The 22,962-nt window shown below is 51.7% G+C and overlaps 1 protein-coding gene across 17 annotated transcripts in view; it reads right to left on the bottom strand.

Annotated features, from left to right (window-relative positions):
* The window catches only part of JAKMIP1 (janus kinase and microtubule interacting protein 1), a 70,590-nt gene that overhangs the window by 18,673 nt on the left and 28,955 nt on the right, over window positions 1-22,962 (bottom strand). For 6 of the 17 annotated variants that reach the window (XM_061191204.1, XM_061191206.1, XM_061191209.1 and 3 more), the window contains 8 exons: window positions 16,423-16,551; window positions 15,120-15,248; window positions 13,660-13,743; window positions 10,530-10,592; window positions 8,594-8,692; window positions 5,896-5,997; window positions 5,093-5,146; window positions 4,497-4,562 (listed from right to left, as the gene is read on the bottom strand). In XM_061191204.1, the coding sequence (XP_061047187.1) occupies window positions 4,497-4,562; window positions 5,093-5,146; window positions 5,896-5,997; window positions 8,594-8,692; window positions 10,530-10,592; window positions 13,660-13,743; window positions 15,120-15,248; window positions 16,423-16,551 (726 nt within the window). Of the gene's footprint in view, window positions 1-4,496; window positions 4,563-4,594; window positions 4,601-5,092; window positions 5,147-5,895; window positions 5,998-8,518; window positions 8,693-10,529; window positions 10,593-13,659; window positions 13,744-15,119; window positions 15,249-16,422; window positions 16,552-22,962 lie in introns of those variants that run through there. The other 11 variants (XM_061191205.1, XM_061191207.1, XM_061191211.1 and 8 more) reach the window with 6 other exon arrangements.

Raw genomic sequence — 22,962 nt, 5'->3', positions numbered from 1 at the left:
GTTCTCTCAAAAACACTTAGCATCTCTCATGGACCTTCCCTGCTCCCACTGAAAGCCTCCCCAAGGAGATCCCATCGCTCCTGACAATGGCTGGGGGACCAGCCACGCCTTCCCTCACCTCAGGGCCTTTGCACATGCTGCTCTCTCTGCCTGGAACAGCACCACTTCTGCCATCCCCAGCTTCAGCCCCAGGCCTTTATACCTACTCAGCTTCTGGACCTGAGTTAGCTGTCGCCTCCTCCAGGAAGCCTGCCCTGCTTCCTGAGTCTGTGGGGCCTGGTGCCCTCCATGGATCCCCTATCACAGCACTCACCTGACAGACTGCTGTTTCCCTTTTCCCACGACATGGATGTGTTCTGTTAAATTTCCTTACCCTGCACAGGGCCTGGCGTGAGGCAAGCACCTAATAGACGTTTGCTTAGGGAAGGAGGATGCAGGGGTCTGGAGGTCTGTGGGGTGTGTGCTGGTTGCATAGTGGGAACAAGCCTAGATAAAGCTCTGCCCACAGAGCCTCCCCGCTAAAGTCCATGTTAGCATGGCCCCCAAGAGTGGCCCCAGAGCTAGCGGCAGAAGCAGGCACCCAATGCAGCATTGCTTTAGACGTTGCTGAGCCCGTGTGCAATGTCTTAGAAACAGGTAAGCATATTTTTGACAAGGAATGAAAAATATTTCGTTTTTTACTATCCTAATGCAAGCAGTCATAAAATGAATAAAATAAAATGGAAAAAAAAATCCAGTTTTGAATCACTACAAGCTGCTCTTAGGTTTTGTAGAACACAATGTCCAGTTTTTTCTTATTGTTAGAAAACAAAGATTTGACAGGCATATTATGCACATAAAGAAAAAACTTGACAGGTCCTCTTCAGCCACTGGGAGAGTAAAGTGAGAACAGAAAATGCTGGCCCTGGGCCTCCTGGGCGTGTGAGGGCTCGGATTTCTTATCGGAGTCCAGCCAGATGTCTACGGGGCCTCGCTCCGGGGTGAGAACCTGGGGAGTGGGGACAGGGTGCCTGCCTGCCCCCAAACCCTCAGGGAGAAGTGAGTCAGCCCACAGGGCGCGGGAAGAGGACTCTCGCGGGAGGTGTGGCTGGTGCACCTCCGCCCCAACCGGCACTTTGTCCACAGGTGCAGGACCCTGATCTCAGAGCTGGGGAATGGGGGACCTCCCCCCTCTAACGCTCAACGCTCCCTTCAGAGAAGTGTCCCAAGGCCTTGACGCTGGGCCAACTATTAGAAGGCTTGCCTGTGGCCTAAGCTGCATTTTCTCATCTGTTGTTGCCAGTGAGAGCGTGGATTTTTAAAAACTTCCATCTTTCTGATTGATTTTGAACTCGAGGGAGAAGAGGCATGACTTGTGATCACTTGTAAGTCCCCCTGACGCCCCGTGTTCTCTGCTCAGCATGTGTGGTGTGTGTTTGGGTTGAGGCAGCAAGGCGACGTCCCCAATCTTGGACTCCGCTAACCAGAGGCAGGTCTGGAGGGTGCTGAGATGGGCCGGCATGTGTTTCTCTGAACCTTCCAGACAGAGCAGGGCTTCCCCGGGTGGTGATGGGAGGAGGGCAAGCGCCCAGGGCAAGATGCCATTTGCAGCAAGAATGCCAAGGGACATGCAAACTAGTTTGAGTCGCACTTCGCTTACAGGCTATGAAAGGAGTCTTGTGCTCCTAAGTAGAAACCTGAAGTGGACCTCAGTACTGCCCGTCAGATACCAGTACTGAATGGCAATTTTTTAAATGAGGTATAACTTGGTTGAGGGGGGATGACTGAGGATGTCGCAGGGGCCTCTGAGCCCACTGCGAGATTTTCTTCAGCACCCATCAGCCCCGGAGTGACCAACTCGTCCTCGTTTGCCTGGAAGTGTCCCCGTTTCGGCACTGAAAGTCCCATGCGTCCTGGGGAAAGCGGACGGTCGGACACACTGGCTGGCGTGTAGGTGCCCCCAGGGGAGTCCCGTTGGCCCACTTTTCTTCCGGGGCTGCACCCAGCACCAAGTTCTCTCCACGGGGAAGACACAGCACCTCCCAAACACTGGGCCTTCAATCACAGATGAGCGGCAGAGCTAGTGTCCCTGAGAATATGAGGCAACACCAGTCTAAGTCCAGTTCCCACAGACTGTCCCAAATGGGGAACTGGGCCTCTCTCACCTGGTCCAGAGTCGGGCCTCTAAAGGCCAGCGCCGGGCACCGCCTCTCCTGCCACCACCCTTGTGGGATTTCGGGAGGAGCTGGCAGGCCAGGGCAGCTGGCACAGCTCTCTGCGTTTAGGGTGCAGAGCGTAGCGCCAGCCAGCCAGCTTGGCAGGGCTCTGTGGTCATTGGCAGACAGGCAGCAGCCAGCAGGGGCTGGTACAGGTGGGCACGGGGTGGGCAACAGGGTCAAAGCAGACAGCAGCCGCATGCCAGGCAGGCCCCGTGTCCTCTGTGTCCAGGGGCCCGTGCTGCTAGCCTTGCACGATTGTTGAGAAGAAGAGGAGCCCTGAAAGCCTGAGCTGGGGCCAAGGCCGTGGGTCTGGAACCTGGTGTGGGGAGGAGAGTGTCGGGAAGGGCCCGGGGCGGGAGAACTTGGTAACTGGCAGAGGGCTGGGAACTCCCGACAGTCTGCCCCGCTCCAGGAGGCTCTGGGGGTAGGAGAGAGGGAGAGCCCCCTCCCCAGGCCCACTGCCCCAGCCCCACCCCGAGTCCCTGGCAGTTCCTGCTCTTTGCTCACTGACCACAACCATCGATCAAACACCTCTCAGTCCCCAGCCTTGCCCCAGGTGCTTGGCAGCGAGGCTTGGTCCCATTTAAAAGTGCCGTGCCCTGGAGTCCTGACACTAACTCTGCAAGGCTCACGGCCCAGAGGGATGAAGGCGCTGGCCTGCAGCAGCCCCTGCAGTTGGCGGGTTGGCGGGGGCTAAGAGCCAGCCCAGGAGGGGCCTCCGGGGGATAAGGAAGGAGGCCTGGGTCTGGCATCGCCACATCCTCCGGGCGTGCTGGGCGCTGGGCGCTCGGAGGCTCATTCTCAGTGAACGTTGGAGTGAACGAGGAATAAACTGAAAGTGTCTGCTGGGCTCTCCATGTGACCCCCTGGAGGCTACACTGTCGCATTTGGCTCTCCTGGTGAGAGGGATGTTTACTGAATGCACTCTTACCATCACCTGTATCTGAGGGGCCACCAGCCAGCCAGGTATGAGTCATCCTCATCCCCCGGCCCACCTGAGGACACAGACTCAGCCAGGTGACAGTAGCAGTGATGTGGGCATCGCCACTTACCACCTGTGTGACCTCAGCAAGGGTGTGCTGTAAGTCTGTTACCAATGTCTAGTGCCCTGTACACGGGGAAGGATGGACAGGTGCTCAGGGAAGAAAACTACATTTTAAATGCCCTTCCAAAGATTCTGGGAGGAATCCTGATTAAGATCATTAAGACTTCATCATTATAAAAATAGCATTTTAAAGTTTAACTCACGTGCTTTAAAAGAAAAAGATCTATAGACCAGACTACATTAACAAGTTGGGTATGCCTAAAACACCCTAAATTAATGGAAAAGGCAAACCAGGATGTATTTTTAATAAATACGGCAATAAGTTATATTTAGTATGTAAAGCATATAGATAAGTCAGTAAGAAAAACCATAGTTATGACCAAATACGTATTACATAAGTGAATAGATGAATGCATGATTGAATTAATGTATGAATGAATAAGTAACAAACAAGGGCAATGGAATGTAATTACGATTCACAAGAAAGAAGAAAATGGATAATACACAAAAAATCCATTATCACTAGCACTCAAATAAATGAAAATTAAAATAATGACATCATATAATTTCTGCCTATCCTATCAGCAGAGTTCTTAGTGGTGATATATGCCTTGTTGAACAAGAAACCGGCAGCGGTAACACTCAGGTAGAGGGGAATTGGTACCACTATTTCTGGAAACCATTTGACAGCATGAAAGCTCTTAAAAACTCTCTTACCCATCAGCCCAGTGATTCCACTTCTAGAATCTATCCTGTTGAAGTGTTTTAAAATGTAGATAGAAACTTATGGGTAAAGACGCTCATCGCTGCATGATGGTAAATAGAAAAAAGAGCAGAAATGCCCTCAATATCTTAACAGCGAAAGAATCATTACTGAGGGTGTGGCTATAGGTGGAATGATGCAGGGCCGTTCATTCCCATAGTGGAAGCTTATGAAGCAGGATTAAAAACTCAAGTATGATCCTGACCAAGTTTTTTAAAAGGGCATGGGAAAAAACTGGAAGGAAATAGACCAACTGTCGCAGATGGTTTCCTTGAAGGGGGTTTTGATTTCCTTCCACGGTCTCTAAGTTTTCTACCATAAGCATGAGTGATTTTCAATCAGAAAACAAAAAGGCATGCACGGGCGCATGCAGACACAGACAGACCAGAACCATGCTTCCAGAACAAAGCGAGACGCCAATGTACAGTTTCTTGTATGGTGCCGGGAAGCTCAGACAAGGTGTATGGACAGAAATGCCACTGGGCTCTACCTTTTCACACAGGGCAAGCACAGTTCCAGCCTGGATTATTGCAACCTGTTCTTCATTTCTCAAATTCTAAAACACAAAAATGGGCAAGGGCATTTTACACTGATCTCACATCACGTGCAGACAGTCAGCCCTACACAACTCTGACAGCGGCCTCCCCAGGGTCAGCCCCACTCACTGACGGGACCAGATGTGACATATCTGAGGACCGGCCCTCGGGGTGGGAATGTTTCATGTAGTGGCACTGAGCCTTTTAGAAATAGGGCCTCGCTCAAGCTAATCTTTTAAGAAGGCAAAAGTCTCACTTTCTGATTTCAGAAATCTCGAGTGATTCCACTTTCTTTCTGGACATTCATTTTTAGGCTTTCTTCCCCCTCAACACTCACGGGTTATCAGGATGATCTAACTTCAGAACCCCACTTCTGATGGATGTGGACCCAGCCACCCACGCAGGAATGTGGCCATACAAAAGCCTTACATTGTACTTAGTAGATCTCTTAAATTAGGAAGAAATTAAAACGAAACGAAACAAAAGCCACACAGAGTACACCCGAATCAAAACAAGAACACGAAACCGGAAACCGATCGCTCATAGTTACCCCATTATCGCCAAGGATATCTAATTTCTTCATAAGTTCAGAAATATTCACATCCTGGAAAAGATGTCCAACGTTCATTTTGTGTGAGCTACAAAGACCATCCACACCAATCTCTAGGGCCTCAGCCCTCAGTCCTTGATAAGACACCTCTCCCTTTCTCCTCTCTTAGAGCCTAAGGCCAGGCGAAGAGTTACTCTTAGCAGTTCCTTCAGGGAGGGTGGGAGGGCTGGTAACTGCTGCGTATTGGCTGAGTTTTACGCCAGTACAAACACTGCTTTCTACAAAGGTTCATGGAATCCTGTGGGTCAGAAGGACCCCTCTGTGTCCACGGGCCTAGCGGGACTCCAGGGTGACGGCAAACACTGAGCTGCTAGAACGACCACAGCTACTGTCTCTAGAATACTCAGCACGCTCTGGGCACTGCACTGAGCCCTTCATGTTCACTATCTAATTTAACTGTCACACCCACTTCACCGTGTGGGTGTTGCCACTCAGCTCTCCTAGATGAAGAGACTGAGGGTCAGAGAGGTTACAGGCCAGAGCTGGGAAGTGGCCAAGCTGGGGTTTGCCTTCAAGGCTGCATCCCAAGGCTCTACTCTTTTAACATGAGTACAAGTAGAGTAACATTTGGTGACCCGCTGGAATAATGAACTCTGACTTTCAAAATATAGTGGAGGGACGGGGGTATCTTGTTAAAATCATTTCAACCCCTGCCACCGGCACACGATCCCCTTTCCAGCTGAGCCTAGCATTTGAGCAGGCTGTGGCCGTAGTAGAGAGGGGGCACCCCCCAGGCACGCTACCTTAACTCCTTCCTGGTGACAGAACAGCTGGAGGGCGCTGCTGTTGTTCTCGGGGAAGGTGGTGATTTGGAGGTTAAATGCTGGCGACCTCCGCTCTCTCTCCTGGGGAAAAGATTTGGTTTAAAAACAGAACTTTATTGGATTATTTACCACTTGCCATTTTCCCACGTTACTCAGCAAAAACCAACGAATTCCAGTTGGCAAAGGTGTTACTAGAAAGCACGCATTCAGGCTACAATCTTGATGGAGACTCTGTGTCCTGTCTGCACCACAGTGGATCTCCTGTGGATACGGGGTTACTTCTTAACCTAATCAGCTGGGAAGAAGTGGTTAGCAGAGTGTCATGAGTTAACCTGCTGATGGAAGCTCAGGAAGTCACACTATCATCATTAAATACTCGGTAAGAACAAGCGCGTGAAATTTCAACAGAAGTCATCATTATCTCATCTCATCCTCACACAACCCCACGAGGCAGCCATGACTGCTTCCGTTTTGTGGACAAAGAGAAGGAGGCTGGGGAGGCAGAGACCCACCGAGGTCCCACACGAGTGAGCGGCAGGGCCAGGACCCAGACCCTGGCTTCACATCTTTTTCAATATAATCTGCTGACTTTGTTCACAATTTATTTTTGAACCGCACTAACACTCCGATGATCATTCTACCTCTGCCTTAGATTAATAGTCAAATCTCAACTACTCAGAAAGGAGAGCAAGCATTTTCCCAGAAGCAGGACATTAATCACGTGTAAAGTGACAAGTTTTTAAAAAGGACAGGAGAAGCCCAATTACTTACAGAAATAAAGTATAGCAGCAGAACAGTTCTCTGGTTTCAAATGTGTTTCCTACACAGAGCTGCCTTTAAACCCTGAGCAATGGACAGGTCAGCCAGCAGAGAAGACCTTTCCCAAATGATACCTTGAAATCAAACTGCTTTTATTTTCTCAAAATTATGGTAAGTAAGCTTGCTTTGGACCATGCCTGGAGAACCTAGCTACAGAACCAATGGGCTTCTTTAGCCATTCAACTAAGAAATGTAGCCAAGATGAGCACCAGATGGCAGGTCTTAAGCAGATGCTCTAAAGGAGAGAGGAAGGGTGGGGCCATTAATTCAATTAATTTCCACGAAGCCCCAATCTGCCTAACCTGGTTTGAATCAGTTTAGATAGAAAACCTTATTTCCCTTATTAGACAAGAACAACACAATTCACAATGGTTCCGTGCTACAGATGCCTTTTCTACCTGTAATGCTTACTTAAATGGGGTCTCCACAGAAAAGGTGACAAAAGAAAGCTCATGTTTTATATGAACAGAAGTCAGAAGACTGGTTTCCAATGGCTCCAAAGGATGGTGGAGACACTCAAAGAAAGTTCTAGTAAAGTGACCGATGCTTATGGAATTCTCATGAGAAAGACACAGAGCAAAGAGCCGTGAAAGGTTTTCTAACAGTGGCAGTAGTATTAACCATGACCTTTCCTAACTTCTACTTCTGCCGCATGAACGAAGGAAGGACTCAGTTCAGGTTCAAGCAAGAGCTGAGTCGCACGGCAACACTTGGTTCTGAGACATTCAGGCCACGGTCCATGTCAGCACAACAAAGAACAAGATGGGAAGTTCCAGGGCAAGCAGAATTTTAACTGAGGCCGGGAGGAGAAAACAAAATCAGAGAAACACCGACATTGCCAAGGAGCTCGCTTTTACTGAGGGTTCTGGACATGCAAAGGCTTCAGCGGAGGGAGAGCAGAGCCGTGTCACCACAGATGCTTAGAGAAAACAAGTCACAAGCTCAGGAGATGTCTCACAGGTCGATGATTTTTAAATGGAAACAAACAAAAAAGGAGTATGAAGTGGTAGCAAGGCAATACAGTAACACACCCGAGGCAAGGTTCCAGTTGGAAGCAATAATCCCATCAATATCCCTCACACTGGATCCAACTCCGTGTATTTGGGAAGTCACTAAAGGTTTGGGACACGATTTCTACCTGTGAACAACATTCAATCTCTCTTCACGCTAAAGAGTCGTTCTGAGTTGCCGTTTGAGTTACAAACAACAATTGTGTTAGTCCAATACTGCTTGCAACGTCCGTATTCACTGCATCAAGGAGTTGGAACAACGTTATAAGCTTTCTCAACTGCCTATGCAAATACCTCCTTTTACCCTGTTTACTTACCTTGTGTTTACCTTGGCAAATAGAAAATGGGCCAAACTAGCAGTAAACACATTATAGAGTCAGCTGTGGGCCAGGTCAGACCCCGCTCTCTCAAAAGGTGAGATTCATGCATGCAAGGTCACTTAAAAAGGTGTGTTATTAATTGCAACAGTGCTTCTTTCCGGGTTTGCAGAATGCATACCAGGTGACTATGCATGCAAGAAGGAAGTAGTTATGGAAATGAAACACAAATAAAAAAGGCAAAATATTGCAAAAACAAATTATTTTATTAAGTGCAAAAACAAGCCGTAGGCAATAAATATATTAGCTCTGGTACATGTCCAAAGACTTCGGTGAGCATTCTCTCCAGAACATATTAAGGCAGTGAAATTATTCTGAACATACAGATTTAAAAAAAAAAGAAAAGAAAACAAGTGTCACACGTCCCCTTACACATGCTTGAAAACATCTGGGACTTTACATGAATTTCAGTTTGGGCTCAAAGAGAATGTCTGCTCCGTTTGAGAGTTTACAACAGATAGAGTCTCTTACTTCGAGTTCTAGCACTCTGAATTCTAACAGCTCGTTCTGATCCTTTGCGTCTTGCATTTCGTTCTTCAGCTGGTTCTCTTCCATTTCCAGCCTGTAAATCTAGAGCAGAAACACCTGTGGGTTAACGGGTGGGAGAACCACTGTCTCTCACCAGGGGCTGTGAGAATGTGTCCCCCGATCACAGACCCCCTCGGTGTTGGCCTGAGGACACAGGGGCTGTCACCAGGGCCAGGGTGGGAAGGGGAGGCTTTCAGCGAGTGGGTGAGGCAGGCCTTTTCTGCTCCGGGAGCTGGGGATGGCACAGACGGAGGCCGCGCCTGCTGCGCCCCTGCGGCCCCGAGCCTGGCCCAGCATGGGGGCCAGATATTTGCTGAATACACGAATGGTGGGGAAACTGAGGCATGGAGCAATTAAGTCCCTTCCCCAAGGTCAGTCGTGGGGGAAGCAAGAGTGATCCCCGAGCTTGTCTGAGTTCTTTCCGACCCGGCCCCCCCATCAGCCCACCCAGAGTCCGGCCAGTTGCAGCAGGAAGGCACCCTGTACTCCCCAGAGGGCTCCTATGAGGAGCCCGAATGGTAGCAGATCTCCCCAAAACACAGTCTGGGAAGGGGCCGGCCTGGATCCCAACACCCCTGGGAGACCCTGGGCCAGCTACGTAGCTGTCGGTACCTTAGAGGCAAACAGCTGCCCCCCACTAGGCTGCCTGCGGTGAGACTAAGACAATGCATGGAAACGAGGGCCCCGGTGGGTCACGGTCAACTTTACTCCCTCCTGTCTCCACTGGGGTGGTACCGCCCCACCCCCGGGAGACATTTGGAAACAGTGTGAGAGCTTTCCGTGCCTCCCAGAATATAGCGAGCAGGACCAAGGATACAAAATCTCTCCTAACGCACGGGGCTGCCTCGCAGGACAATACCAGTCCTGTCCCAATGCCCCAGATGCTGTGGAGAGACACAGGACAACAAATGGCCACACAGCAGGCCAGTGCAGAGCTGGGACAGGGCCGCGGCCCCCCACCCAAGGGGGCAAGGCTGGGCTCGTCCAGTTGGGGCATTCTAGGATGTTTAGAAACTACGGCCTAACCCAGGTCCAATTCCACTAGTACGGGAGGCGCAGAACAAGCAAATCTATCGGGACAGAAAGTAGGTTGCCAGGGACTGCAGGGTGAGAGATGGGGATGACTACAAATGAGCACGAGGGATCTTTACGGGAGGCTGAAAATGTTCTAAAAATTGCATGGTGGTGGGACTTCCCTGGCGGTCCAGTGGTTAAGAATCCACACTTCCATTACAGGGGGCACGGGTTTGATCCCTGGTTGGGGAACTAAGATCCTGCATGCCGTGCAGCACAGCCAAAAATTTTTAAAAGAGATAAAAATGGCATTGTGGGGATGGTTGCATGACTCAGTAAATTTACTTAAAAAAAAAAATCACTAATTGTTCACAAATAAGAAAAAAATAAAGCTAAGGTCTTGTCCCAAAGCTATAGATCTACTCACCAAGCTGACTCCTTGAGAGAGCTCTGGCAAGTTCCTTGACCAGAAAGTTCCATGACCAGAGAGGGAAGGCCAGGCTCAGCTCTGCCAGCACCACGGCCTCCGGTCCATGAACTGGACCATGACCGCCGAGGGCCTGCTCACCAACCAGTGCCTCAGGCCCCTGCACGGGGAGCAGGCAGGGGAGGAGGTCTGGAACCCAAGGCAATGGCAGAGGTGGCCTGGAAGCCCAGCGTCAGAAGGATGGGCGGCCCCCATCATGTCTGCAGGGTGCTCTAAACCAGCTCTGTGGACCCCGCCCCAGAGGACAGAACCAGGTCCAGAGGCCGGGAGCCCCCAGGAGGGGCGTGGGTCAGACTCCCGCGGCCAGAGCAGGCCTCTGAAGTCCATGGGGGCTCCATGATCCCCTGCGGCAAGGGTCAGGGTGTTTGCGCCACATACCTTTTCCAGCAGGTCTTGGTTTGTTCTGATGAGCAGCTGCTTCTCTTCAACCCATTTGGAATCCTAAGGAAAAGTACTAAATATGTTCATACTCATTGAAGCAAACAGACAGTTAAATAACAAATAAAGTGGCAGTGGGAAAGGTCACTTCGTATGAAACTTTCTATGAAAACGTCAGAGAAAAGGACAGCAGTTAGAATGATCGCATCATCCCTCAAAACCTGAAAAAGAGAACCAGCAGGTCTGTGGCGCGTCCCTCCTCCACCTCTCACGTTCCTTGAAGCACAGGGAGCTCGTCTGTATCACTGACAGAAAAGCACCTGCACAGCGACTGAGCCGGCCCCAACAGACCCTCCCCTGGCTTGTTCTCTACGGCCCGCGGGCCAGCGTCCAGGCCGCACCCCAAGGGTCTGCCCACACGCAACACACCTGGAGTTGTTAGAGTAACACATTTCTGCTCATCCTAGACCCTCTGCCCGTGACGCTCTAACCAAGTCTCTTTGCCTGGACAAGTCCTGTCCAGGAAAGTTCCAGGAGCACAAGGCGCTAAGTCTGTCTTTACACCAGCATCCTGAGTGCCTAGCATGGTGCTTGGCACACAGACGGTGCTCAATAAATGCCAGGGGATGGATGAAGGAGTACACGAGGAAACTTTCTTCCTCCCTTCCTTCTACCCAACATTATCACCCTGTGCCGTCCCTGGGTTGACACACGTGTAGGTCCCACGAGGCTGAGTCCCTATGAGGACAGAGCCAGTTCCATTCATCTTTTTTCCTGTGGGAGGTTGTTGGCAATGTCCCTCCCATCTCTGTGCCCCTTTGCAACGTGACTCTGCAGCTCCTTCCGTGGAGAGATGCATCTCTTCCTGCAACCTCGAGGCTGGGCGTGCCTGCAGCGTGCTTTGGTGACTGGGATACTAGTGAATGTGACGCAGGCAGAGGCGTGGCATGTACTTGTGCTTTGGGGCCTGCCTTTTCTTCCTGCCCCCAGACCACCAGGTAAAGGAGCCAGTGTAGCTTCCTTAAGGATGAGAGACCATAAGAATCTGGCCAACAGTTGGCACCAATGCAAAGACAGGACAGACAGGCCACTTGGGGCCATCTATCCCCAATCTATCTACCAACAATGAAGCCTCTAGAATGATCCCAGGTGAGACCAGCAGCAGAACCACCAGCTGAGCCCAATCCAAACTTCTGACCCATAAAACTGTAGCCAAATAAAATTTTTGTTATTGTAAACAACTAAGTTTTGGGGTGATTTGTTAGGCGGTGATAGCTAACTGATACATTATCCCACACACCAAGCACAGAGCCTGGCGCAGGGCAAGGGCTCTGGTAAGTGCTCACCAAATGAATGGCCATGTGCTCTGTCCCAAACTGGCCTCTTCATTTAGCAGGAACTGAGGGCAGAGCGGGCCCACAAACAGGGCCTAGCACCCTCAGGTAGGAGGTTAACTTATTCGTAGACTGTGGTCAGGTAAGTTACAACCTGTGAGCTCAGCCTGGAAAAGGGAAGCTGAGGTCAACGGCAGGTTAGGACAGGAGTCTGAAAACAGCTTCATCTCTCACCTGGACTCCGCCCAGGCTGCTACTGAGTCTCCTTACCCCCCTTCCCCTATGTGTTAAGTACTATTATTAGCCCCATTTTAAAGATGAGGAACCTGAGGCACAAGAGACCACGTAACTTGCCCAAGGCTGTGCAACAGGTCAGTGGTGGGGCTGGAATGTGGCGGGTTTGCTGCAGCGTGTGTCCTGCACTGCACTCCTGCCTCCGCGGAGGATTCTGGACCATGGTTACATGACCAGCTCCCGAGGGCCGGCTGCTACCCTGTGCCCAGTCAGTCCTGCATAAATGCTGCCACGGTGAACTGCTCTGTGCAGGCTTGAGTTCTGGTTACCAGCCAGCTGCCTCCATTTGAATCTCAGTCACAACCTGAGCCCTCGTCCCACTGACTGGACACCAGAGTTAGTTCTAAGCCATCTGCTCTGTAGCTCTTCCTGAGCCCCCGTTAACCCTCCTGGAGCCTCTTACAACCCCTTCCCTTACACCCACCTCCCCACTCCCTGTGTCCCACCGTAGGGCCTCTAGTAGCCCGTGCCAGACCTCCTCAGGTCACCTCCTGCCCTGGGGTTGGGGCAGTGGTGCCACCACACGCTCCATCTGCCCACACACTCCTTGGCACCCTCACAAGAGGCAGGAAATGTGCCTGTTTAGGCTGAGGCGTTGAACAGCCTCTCCTGGCCCCTGTCGAGGAGGGTGTGCTGTGGATAGGCCAGTACAAGATGGCGCTGCCTCCAGTGCTGGATCCCTGAGTGACCACATGGAGCGGAGACCCTCTGCCTACAGGAGGACAGGCAGCGCGTCAAGCAGGACAGAAACCTTGTGGTAAGCCACTGAGAAGCCCCGGTTATCTCTTTCCACAGACAGCCTTCTGACGTGGAGAGCACGGTCCACCCGTACTGACCCTTGGGTTGGTGTTGCTTTTAGATGCTACCCTCTGAGAGGCTGGACCTCCACCCAGAGCCCCTCAGGGTCCCCCCACCCCAGGGGATGGGTCTGGGCCCAGGTTTTGCCTCTCTACTGTGTCCTGCTGTCAACATATGCAATGAATTCAAATTCAGAGAATTCAGGCCTAACCAAATTCAGAGAAAGCGCAAACGGAGGTGACTCTAATCTGAGAAGCTCAGGGCCCAGATCTTTATGTGGCAGTCACAGCATGGAATCCCGAGGCCGCCTCTGCCTGCCATCACTCAGAGCTAGCTGCAGGTACCAGTTCTTTTCCACAACTGAATCTTTATAGGCAATGCCAGCTTTTCTTCCAGATTCAAGTCAGAAAAGATTTTGGTGACCACTTTACTTTTGGAATTGTCTCCTATTCTTGTGCATTTGACAAACAACCAAAGAAAAAGCCAAGTCAGGATCTCATAACGTGTCTGATTTTTAAAAACTCGGTAAAGAGGCATGTGAGCTGGGATATTCTCGCCTGGGCTCTGCTAGTGTTTTTTTCTCTTGTCTCCGCAGTGAACGATGCAGATCCACAGAATAGTCCCCTTGGCACCAAGGCCTCAGGGACACCACCAAGGGAACAGAAATGTAAACAGCCACAGAGCACGTGACCATTTCTGCTCACCTGTCCCTTCTCAACCAGTAACTTCTCCAGATCTTCGATTTTGGCCTGACACCTCAGCAGATCAGCTTGGAGCTGTTCCCGAGTCTGGAATGAAAAAGACCAGGAAGTGAGCACGTCACCCTGGATGGTGACAGGAGAGTGGAAAGGACCAGGCTGCAGGATCCAGTCCTAAGACACGGGTCCTTTTTTAGGAGCACACGTGCAAACTGGCCTGCCTGGTTCCTCTGTCACCTACAGGTATGACATGTGTAAGAACTGCAAGGCCTTGAGAGGCCGTCAGTGCTACCCCCTCAGTTTAGAAATGTCTGCAGACTGGAGAAGGGGCCAGTTTCTTCACTCACGTCAGGTCCCAGCCCAGCTGACCAAGTGCAGTGGCTGCATCACGAATGCCAGCAACACTTTCACGCTTGCTTAGCCCATCTCGTGGGCCTTTGCCACCTAGAACAAGGGCTGAATTCCAAAATACCCCAAGGACCAGGCAGGTACTATAAAGAAGGGAGCCAACTGGGTGTGGGGTAATAGGGAGTGGTGGGGACTGTGGCAAACCGGAGGCACATGTCCCATCTCAGGGGTTCTGCCACTCAGCGGTTGTGGCCAAATGGGACTACGTGGAACGGGAAGCCCCGTTCTGCCAGGTGTTCTGAGCTCTCGAGAGAAGCCAGGAATTGGGATTTCTATGTGAAATCTCCTGACTTTTAAATGCTGCAAGTAGATGAAATTTTTAATGAAAACCACGATTCAGCCCAAACCACTTCCGGCAGTATACCTCCTCCAATCTATCGGTTACAGGCGGAACGCTACTGTAGCACTAGAAGCTTCCTTCTGCCAGCCTCACTTGCCACCTCCCACCTCACGAGGCTGTTGTGGGAAAGAAACGGGGACGTGCTGGGGTGAAACGTTGGCCCCAGCGGGTGTGCTCCCTGGGAGTCCCCCTCGCCTTCAGAAGGAATGGCCAGCAGACCCTGGTCTGTGTGACTCCTGAAGGTGGGGTGATGGCCAGTGAGTGGACATTACTAGAAGGCAGAGCTCAGCCCAGCACGAAGGCTGGCGTGGCCGACCTGGGTGTCCAGCAGAGCGCCGTGTGGGCTGGGACACCCCAACCGTCTCTGCCTGGGCTCCTTACGGACATTCTTGAGGGCTCCTCAGCCAGGAGGAAGGGAAGTCTGTTTAACAGTGAGCCTGATTTCATCACTGAGTCTTAAATTCTGAAACTGTTCTTGCCAATGGACGGCGCACACGACACGTGTGAGACGGCAGCGTTTCTTCGGCGAGTTCCACTGTCACACTGAGGATGGGCAGATAGTTCCCGTCCGGTTTGCTAAACACTGGAATGTTGCCACGGCGGAGGCTGTTAGGCGTCCCCATCCCCGCTCAGCACCCCTGCGGAATCCCGATGCCGGAAAGGGCACGAGCCACCCGGCCTCTGCCCAGCCGCTCGCCGCCCCGCCCTCCGCACCTACCCGGGCCTCTCGCTCGGCGTCCAGCGTCCCCCCCACCTGCTCCTGAAGCAGGGCGTAGGCTCGCTGCAGGGCCTGGTACTCCCTGGTCAGCTGGCAGAACCTCAGGTCAGCCTCTTCTCGGGTTGTAGTCTTAACATCATGGAAAAGAAAAGCACGAGGAAGTGCGTGACTTGACGTGAACTGCGGTGCCAGGGTCAAGTCAGGCAAAGCGCATGTCCAGATCTCACGACTGCTGCCAACAGTTACATAATGACCCGGTCACTGCCACGACCTAACTGGAACTCTGGAGTGAAGGGCTCGGGGAGAAGACGCCTTCTCTGCCGTCAGCGCCCTTCCCAGGAGCTCCCTGAACCCCGGGAATCACTGAGTCATGTGCAGGCAAGCACGGGTGAGCCCGCCCCGACTGCATGGGTGAGCATCTGCGTTGTAAAGGGCGCCCCTCCCACCCAGCACGAGGAGCCCTCCTCATTCTGGGAGTTTCTCCTAAGGAAACCACCACTCAGAGGGCATCGCTGCAGTTGTGAGAAACTGGAATCCGTGTAACACCTCTCATCGGGGCCTGTTAGCTTAGATGCACATGCAGATCCATGAGGATGTGCTCGTGACAGAGGGTGACGTGCAACACAGTGTTTGGTGCCGAAAGATGCCTGTTACACATTCTTCGTGAAAAGAGCAAATCAAAAAGCACGTGTCTGACGTGATCATGTTTCATGGGGTTTCCTGAGTGAATCCCACCAGGTGGGGGAGGTGGGTGAGAGTGAAGCTGCTCTTCCCTCCTTTGTGGCTCCAGCTCACCAGAGCCACGGTCACGGACGCGGCTGTGCACAGATGGAGGGTCAGGAAAGTGTGAGGGCACTGAGCCACGATGAGCGGCTCCAGGTGGCTTTCACTCTGCTCTTTACCCTTCTCAGTGCTGCTTGGATCCTCTCCTACAATGATATGCCATCTTCATATATATGGGTGGTGTGTGTGTCGGTGTGTGTGCACGCATGTGCGTGTGTGAGCCCAGGGGGATGAGGAACAGACCGCCACTCGGCGGTTTTAATGACAAAGGGTAAGCAACAACGCAGTGGCCACAGATCTCCTGTGTGAAAGCCATGCTGGGGAAGCAAGGGGTCCCCACGTGCTGCCAGCGCCCCCATCACCATCCTCGGAACCTGTGACAGTGGGGACCACGTTTCCTGGACGCTGGGCAGTGATCACACAGGTCCTGCAGGGTTCGTGCCTCACAGCGGGAGCGATGCCTGCAGCGGCCAGAGGCGCGAGGCGCCCTACAAGCATCCCCAGGGTGAGGTCCGCTTACGTCGTCCAAGTCCTCCTCGGGCGTGGCCGGAGCCCTGTCCGTCCTGTCTGTGTTGCAGGACGTCTCTGATAATGTTTCCGAGTCCACAGACTCCTCGTCAAATCCAAAAAATGTTTCCACAACATGCTTCTGTAAAAGGCAATTTGCATGACGTGAGGAGGGGACTCAGAGTCACCTGGATCCTCCATCCCGTGTTCCCCAGGGCAGAGGGGGCTACGATGGGCATCTGGCATCCCAGGAGGTGGGTGGTAGGGTCTGTGTGTGATTGCTGGGGGAGAAAGGGGGTGCCAAAGGTGGTCAGAGGGTGGAGGGTTGCCGCAGAGCGTGCTGGCCCAACCCTGGCTCCAGGCTCATGAGCTGATGACCTTTTGCAAGTCAGCCACTTGGCCCTTATGAGCGCCAGCTACTTCCTCCATCGGACAGACATGGGACCCCCCACCTCACCTGTGAGCACAAAGTGATGCCACCGAGCACCGTGCCCAGGGCAGGAACAGTGAGCAGCATCCTTGCTGTACTGAGGAGGGGGAGGGGAGGGGGAGCCACGTGAGATGTGGTGTTCTAGACCAGGCACAGGGAAAGCTGGTGAGGCAGAGTGTCCGCGGGTGGACCCTGGGACTCCGGCTGGACGAGTGTGGGTCCCAGGTCCTCACCAGACGTTCCCCGTGAGGCAATTTTAGTTCAACTGTTTGTCATGGAAAACTTGTAACACTTACAAAATGAGAAGGAAGAGTGTAACAGACCCACATACACCCAGTATTCAGATTCAGAGGCAATTTTAAATGCTCTGTGTGCTGGCCTCCCGGTTACCCTGCCCAGCACTTCTCCCACCCCAGATATCACAGGAGATGGGGCTTCATTCACTCATTCATTCATTCATTCAGCAAACACCTGACTGAGCGCCTTCTATGGGTCAGACACTAGGTTGGGCCTGGGGGCTGCAACTAGACCAAAACCAGGCCTGGTCCCTACCACAAAGAGCTTCTGTCCCCTGGGGCTGCAGATGTCAACTCACAATCACCAGATCAACATCCCTCGTCCTAGAAACACTGGCACATTTTTTCCCCAAAATAGCCCCTGAGAGGGACTTTTATTTGTTTTTACAATCAATGAATGCTCTTGACCATGAAGAAAGAACTATAACGAAATCCAGAGCCAAGCCCAGGCTCCTACCCGTTCATCTGAACCGGCTCCTCCCAGATCCGCCCACCCCACCCCATAACACACAGAGGGAGGGGGGTCAGGGCGCTCCCCCAGATCCAGATCCCCCTCCCCGCCCCCCCCCCCCCGCAACACACAGAGGGAGGGGTCAGGGCGCTCCCCACATGCGCAGGGCACCTCCCACTCTGTTGGAGCTCATGCTTGTGTACAATCTCATGTGCCCAGATGTAAGAAAAATGTGGCTGGTACCACCATCAGTAACATGATTAGGAAATAATTCAGAATCAGGAAGGGAGAAGAAGGGGGGCTCCTGTGTCATCTTGTACGGTTAGTGTCTGTCATAAGGCTTTGCTGGAGGCACCTGACCACCGCTGTCACCTACAATGGCTTTGCATTTGGCATTCGTGTTTCTGCAAACTGCTTTCACCCTGTGCTCCTTTTTGTTTATTTAATACAGGAGGGGCACGTACTGCCCCGTGAACTCCCAAATAATCTCAACAGCTCCATGGGTGGCTGGTGGACACCCCCAAACCAACTGTTCCCACAGTCTAACGTGCTTGTCACCAGCAGCTCCATACTTTTAGTTCCTCAGGCCAAAAACCTAGGTTCCCCCCCCCACCCCGCCCCCCATGTTCCACGCCTCTGGGAGAAATCCTGTTGGCTGCATCTTCAGCCCAGAATCCAATCCTCCAGGAACCAGCGCCTCCCTCCTGGCCCAAGCCACCATCATCTCTCACTGAAATTTAAAAAACTGCCTCCTACTGTCCTTCCGGCTCCTGCCCTTGTCCCATAACCTGGTGGTCAGATGAACTATTTTGAAACAAGAGTCAGGTCATGTTGGTCCTTTGCTCAAAGCCCACTGGCTCTGCACCACACCTCAGTAAAAGCCAACATCCACACTGCAGTCCACAGTCCCTGCAGGACCCACCTCCTACTCTGCTCTGGCCTCATCCCCTTCACCACTGGGCTCCAGCCACACTGCCAAGCACACCCCTGCACCTTCCACATGCCTGCTCCAGGGCCTTTGCACTGCCTAGATGCTCTTCACCAGAACGCACTAGGCTCTCTCCCTCCCTTCCCTCAAGTCTTTGCACAAATGTAACATTAAAAAAGACCTCCCTGACCACCACATCAAAGTCCTGACTAACCTATCCCCACCCCAGCCTCTGTTCTCCTTCCTTTATTTTTCTCCATAGTGCACATCACTACCTAACATAAGACATATTTTGCTTATGTGTCTATTAGCTGTCTTTCTCCTCTAGAATATAAGCCCTATGAGGACAGGGATTTTGCTCCATGAGAGCAAGGATTTGGGCTCTTCTGTTCCCCACTGTAGCCCAGGACCTGACACACTCAAGAAATACCGGTTGTTCAATGAGTATTTGCAATGAACTCAATGCCAAACAAACTTGTTTACCCACAAATAGTGTCGGGTTTGCATGTGACCTCCCTTCCCTCATTCGTGCAGCCAGCATCAGCTGGGCCTCCACCTGACTGTGCACCCCAGGTGAGTCCACCAGGTAGGAATGTGAGGCCCTATTAGGCTCCTTTCTGAGTGGAGGCTGGAGGAGACAATCTTACACTCAAATCCCCCCTGACCCTGGGTTGAGAAACCCCACCTGAGTTCAAGTGTCAACGATGTTCCAGATGTTCCATCTCCAGGGAGCTGTGGCTATGACATCTGATGGCGGATGCATTTACAGCGCTCAGCTCCTCTGCACACACGCAGTTCATCCGAGCCCCAGGCTCCTTATTTTTCTGGGCAGCCACTCAGCTGACCTCATTTCTTGTAAACATTGCTAACTGCTAGGCCTCTGGGGACAGGCCTGTTGTGCTGAGTGGCAGTGAGCCGTGATGCAGGGAGGGCCCTGCCTGGCACACCGATGGAGCCCCAGGAAACATCAAGCCTCACAGTCTCTGCACGACCAGGATGCAGTGCTGAGTGGTGGTCACTCACTGCAGGCGTCATGGGCCATTCTGGGAGGCGATGACTCAATGTTCCATTACCTAGGATAACCCGCTTTTCGAAAACTTACGGGACTGCGAGTTAAGTACTCAATTACTGAGCCCTAATACAGTGTATTAACTACAGACGCTGCAGCCGTGCATTTAAAGCAGACCTGCCCGGACCCAAGTGGAGCCCCCTGAAGTATCCTGTGGCCCCAGAGACCAAGAACCCTAGGAAGCATGCTGCAGTGAGGGAAGGAGGAAGCAGCTCTGAGGGTGGGGATCAAACACAAAAGGACATTCAAATTATACCCCTATAATCAGAAAGGAGACGAATCCACAAATACACAGCACATACAATTTCCAGGGCAGCAGTGAGCTGACTATGACCCGAGCCCCACCTTGTATAACGTATGGGTGAGGTTACTTTGTTTCCCCCGAGGGTTAGTTTTTTTAAGTGACTGTATTATATGGGAAGCCAGAATGTACTATGTATATTTATGCCTTTATTAATAAAAAAACAAGATAGAAAAAAGACATTTTAATGTTTCAAGTGAAAATCTGGTGGCTGTCTTCTTGGAGACGAAGCAACCCTGCCTTCCACTGCATTTTCATATACACAAAATAACACACCAGTCTCCAAGGAATGAGAGGAAAATCACCTGCAAATACTGTTTCCTCAAATGCTCCGCTCATAATGGGCTTTTAAAAAAAGTCAAGCATGAAAGAAACCGTCGATTTTTCGGAGCCTCCATCGTTCAAAGATTCCCTGGGAATTTCTTAAGAAAAGACACTGCAGGAGCATAAAATTTCCATCTTCGCCCATTCCAAGTGCATTTTCTATATAGAAGGGGCCCAATCCTCCAGACTTCTATTTTCTTTACCACCAAAGTCTTGCCTTGCTGACACCTTTTTACTAACTAATCCAAATGCTTGAAATGCAGTTTGGGCAAAAAATGACAGAAAAATAAACATTTCTTCTCCATTTACATGCTGAATAGACGCTCATTCTTAGCAGATCACATGGGATGGAGAGGAAAAGGGGAGGCACCTCCCAAATAAACAACCTCTCAACTGACTCCAGCCTCTCTCAGCCTCCTCTCTCCTCATCTGTGTCATTCCCAACAATCGTGGTCGTAGGAAGGAGCTCCCCAATCATAGCCACTTACTTTCACATGGCCACAACCAATCCCCCAAAGCTGGCCGCTTACCTTCATGCTTATAGGTCATCTCCTGGCAGCCAGAAAAGTACAGGCACACCAGGGCACAGAGACAGAGGAAAAAGGAGACGTATAGCACAAAGAGGATATACTCCATGGCGGGGAGGGGCTGCAGGACCCGCTAGCCCATGTGTGTCGAGGGAGCCGAAAGCCACATCATTGCCATCAATTTCCAGGCTTCTCTCAAGTCCTAGGAGGAAGCACCGATTCTTCCCCAGAGCATTCTCCTTCCCTCGACCACACAAGCCCACTGTCTTCCTTCTCTGCTGCAGAGTTCTGAGAATGAAGATACTCCGGAAGATGCACCTTTATTAAAAGGGATGCCAGCTCTGGGGCAGATCCGTGGGCTGAGGGGAGCTGGTTTCCAGGGGCCAGGCCTGGGCGTGTCAGTCACAGAGGACGGCCTCCAGGCTGGCTTATTCTCTGGGGGCTTTCCTCCCAGACCCCAGGTTCCCTGAGCTGCCCTGCTGTCGGGGCCATTCCATAGGCCCGGGTCCCTGGACGATCGCAAGGGCCCCCGGGAAGAGCGCTAGCAACCGTGAAGCCGAGAGAGGCTTCTTCAGCATCAGAGCCCAAAACGGGGAGGCTTGGGAAATTTCTCTGTTGATCCCCGTCCACCCTGTACACGCCCCGGACTAGTTAAACTCATGGGTTCTCAGCAATTCTTCTGTAAGTATTTGTTCTTATCATTTATACGAACCGAAACAAACCATCATCCAACAGAAAAACTGCAACTAGAGAGGTCTTCAGTTTCCCACCCGTGTGGCACCTACGAGGGCCTTGTGTTTCTTGCAGAAGCTTCTCTAGGCATAAGATCAAAAGAAAAAAACCCTCCTAGTGGAGGGTTTAAAAAAGGGCATATTTTACCATTAAAAAGTAAAACTTCTGCAATTTGAAAGGTAGTAAAGCAACATTAAAAGGTAGTAAAGCAACATTAATTCACAAAAGAAAAAATATACATAGCCAAGTTCATATATATTTTAACTTCAATAATGTGTGATACTCTGCTCCTTTCAAAGTAGCCATGGTATGAGCTACGTAACCATGTCATACTATGCAACTTAGTGCTAAGCCTTTAAGTCATCTTTCCAAATGAGCTGCCACCCAGGCAGAGTTGGGACTGGTTCAGGCATGGGCCTGTGACCAGGCTGAGCTAAGGAGCACCAGCCCTGGGACTTTTGCTGGAACCACTGAGGAGAGACATCCTCTGACCACAAAGGTTGCTAGACAGGTATAATGCCAGCCTGAAGCTGCTTAAGCTGTTTGGGCCACCACGTGGGAGAGCCTGCTTGAGAAAGAGGCCAGCCCAGAGGAAAGTACACTTGAAAGATGGAGATAGACAGGTACCTGGCAATATCGTGTGAGCATCTGGATCCAGCCGTGCCTGAAACCAGTCTAAACTTCTCAGTTATATAAATTTTTTTCTTTGTTTAAATGACTTTGAGTTTTTGACGCTAGCAACAGAAAAAATCTTGGCTAATGGGGAAGAGGGAGATAATCCTAGAAATCAAGTCATCTGCAAACTGTTGAGTTCTGCGATAAGCCTAAAGACCGATTTCTCTCTGAGCTGCTCTACACATGAACCCTCAAGAAAAATGAAAGACAACCTTTGCCTTGCAAGCAGATTCCTGGCTCTGTGGACACCATGACACACGTCTAGTGGGGCTGTCTCCTGGACCTACTTAGACCCACTTTTGCTGGAAGTTCCTCAAGAGTGGAGGCACCCCTCTGCACCCATCACCTGACGCTGTGCTGGGCCCAAGGCAGATGCTCCACGGATGATGGAGCAATGGCGAGAGAGATGGGGGGATGGGAAGGGCTGAGAGCTGCACCGCCTTGGCCTTCACCACCTAGCCCACTGTGGACACGAGCCACCACAGGCCTTGGGCAGGAGGCAAGCGGGACCAGGTCCCAGAAGAAATGGGGAACCAGTGGAGGGTTTCTAAGAAGAAGGTGGCAGGGTCAGACTTGTGCCGTAAAAAGATCGTTCTGACAGCTCTTGGGGGAGGAAGATGCTGGAAGCAGGGGAGCAGCCAGGGAGCTATGGCAATAATCCCAGGACAGCAGATGAGGGCCCAAAGGAAGGTGGTGGAGACAGATGAGGAAGCAGAGGCCTAGAGGGGAGGGTCTGGAATCAGGGAGCTTTGTCTCAAGCCCCTCAGCACTGGGTCTGGGATCCCCTCCTAACACCAGGCAGGAGGCCAGGAGCTGCAGA

The sequence above is a fragment of the Eubalaena glacialis genome, chromosome 5 (genome assembly GCF_028564815.1).
Source record: "Eubalaena glacialis isolate mEubGla1 chromosome 5, mEubGla1.1.hap2.+ XY, whole genome shotgun sequence".
Taxonomy (NCBI): Eukaryota; Metazoa; Chordata; class Mammalia; order Artiodactyla; family Balaenidae; genus Eubalaena; species Eubalaena glacialis.
The sequence above is the reverse complement of the archived record's forward strand: the minus strand, read 5'-3'. Positions and strand labels throughout refer to the sequence as shown.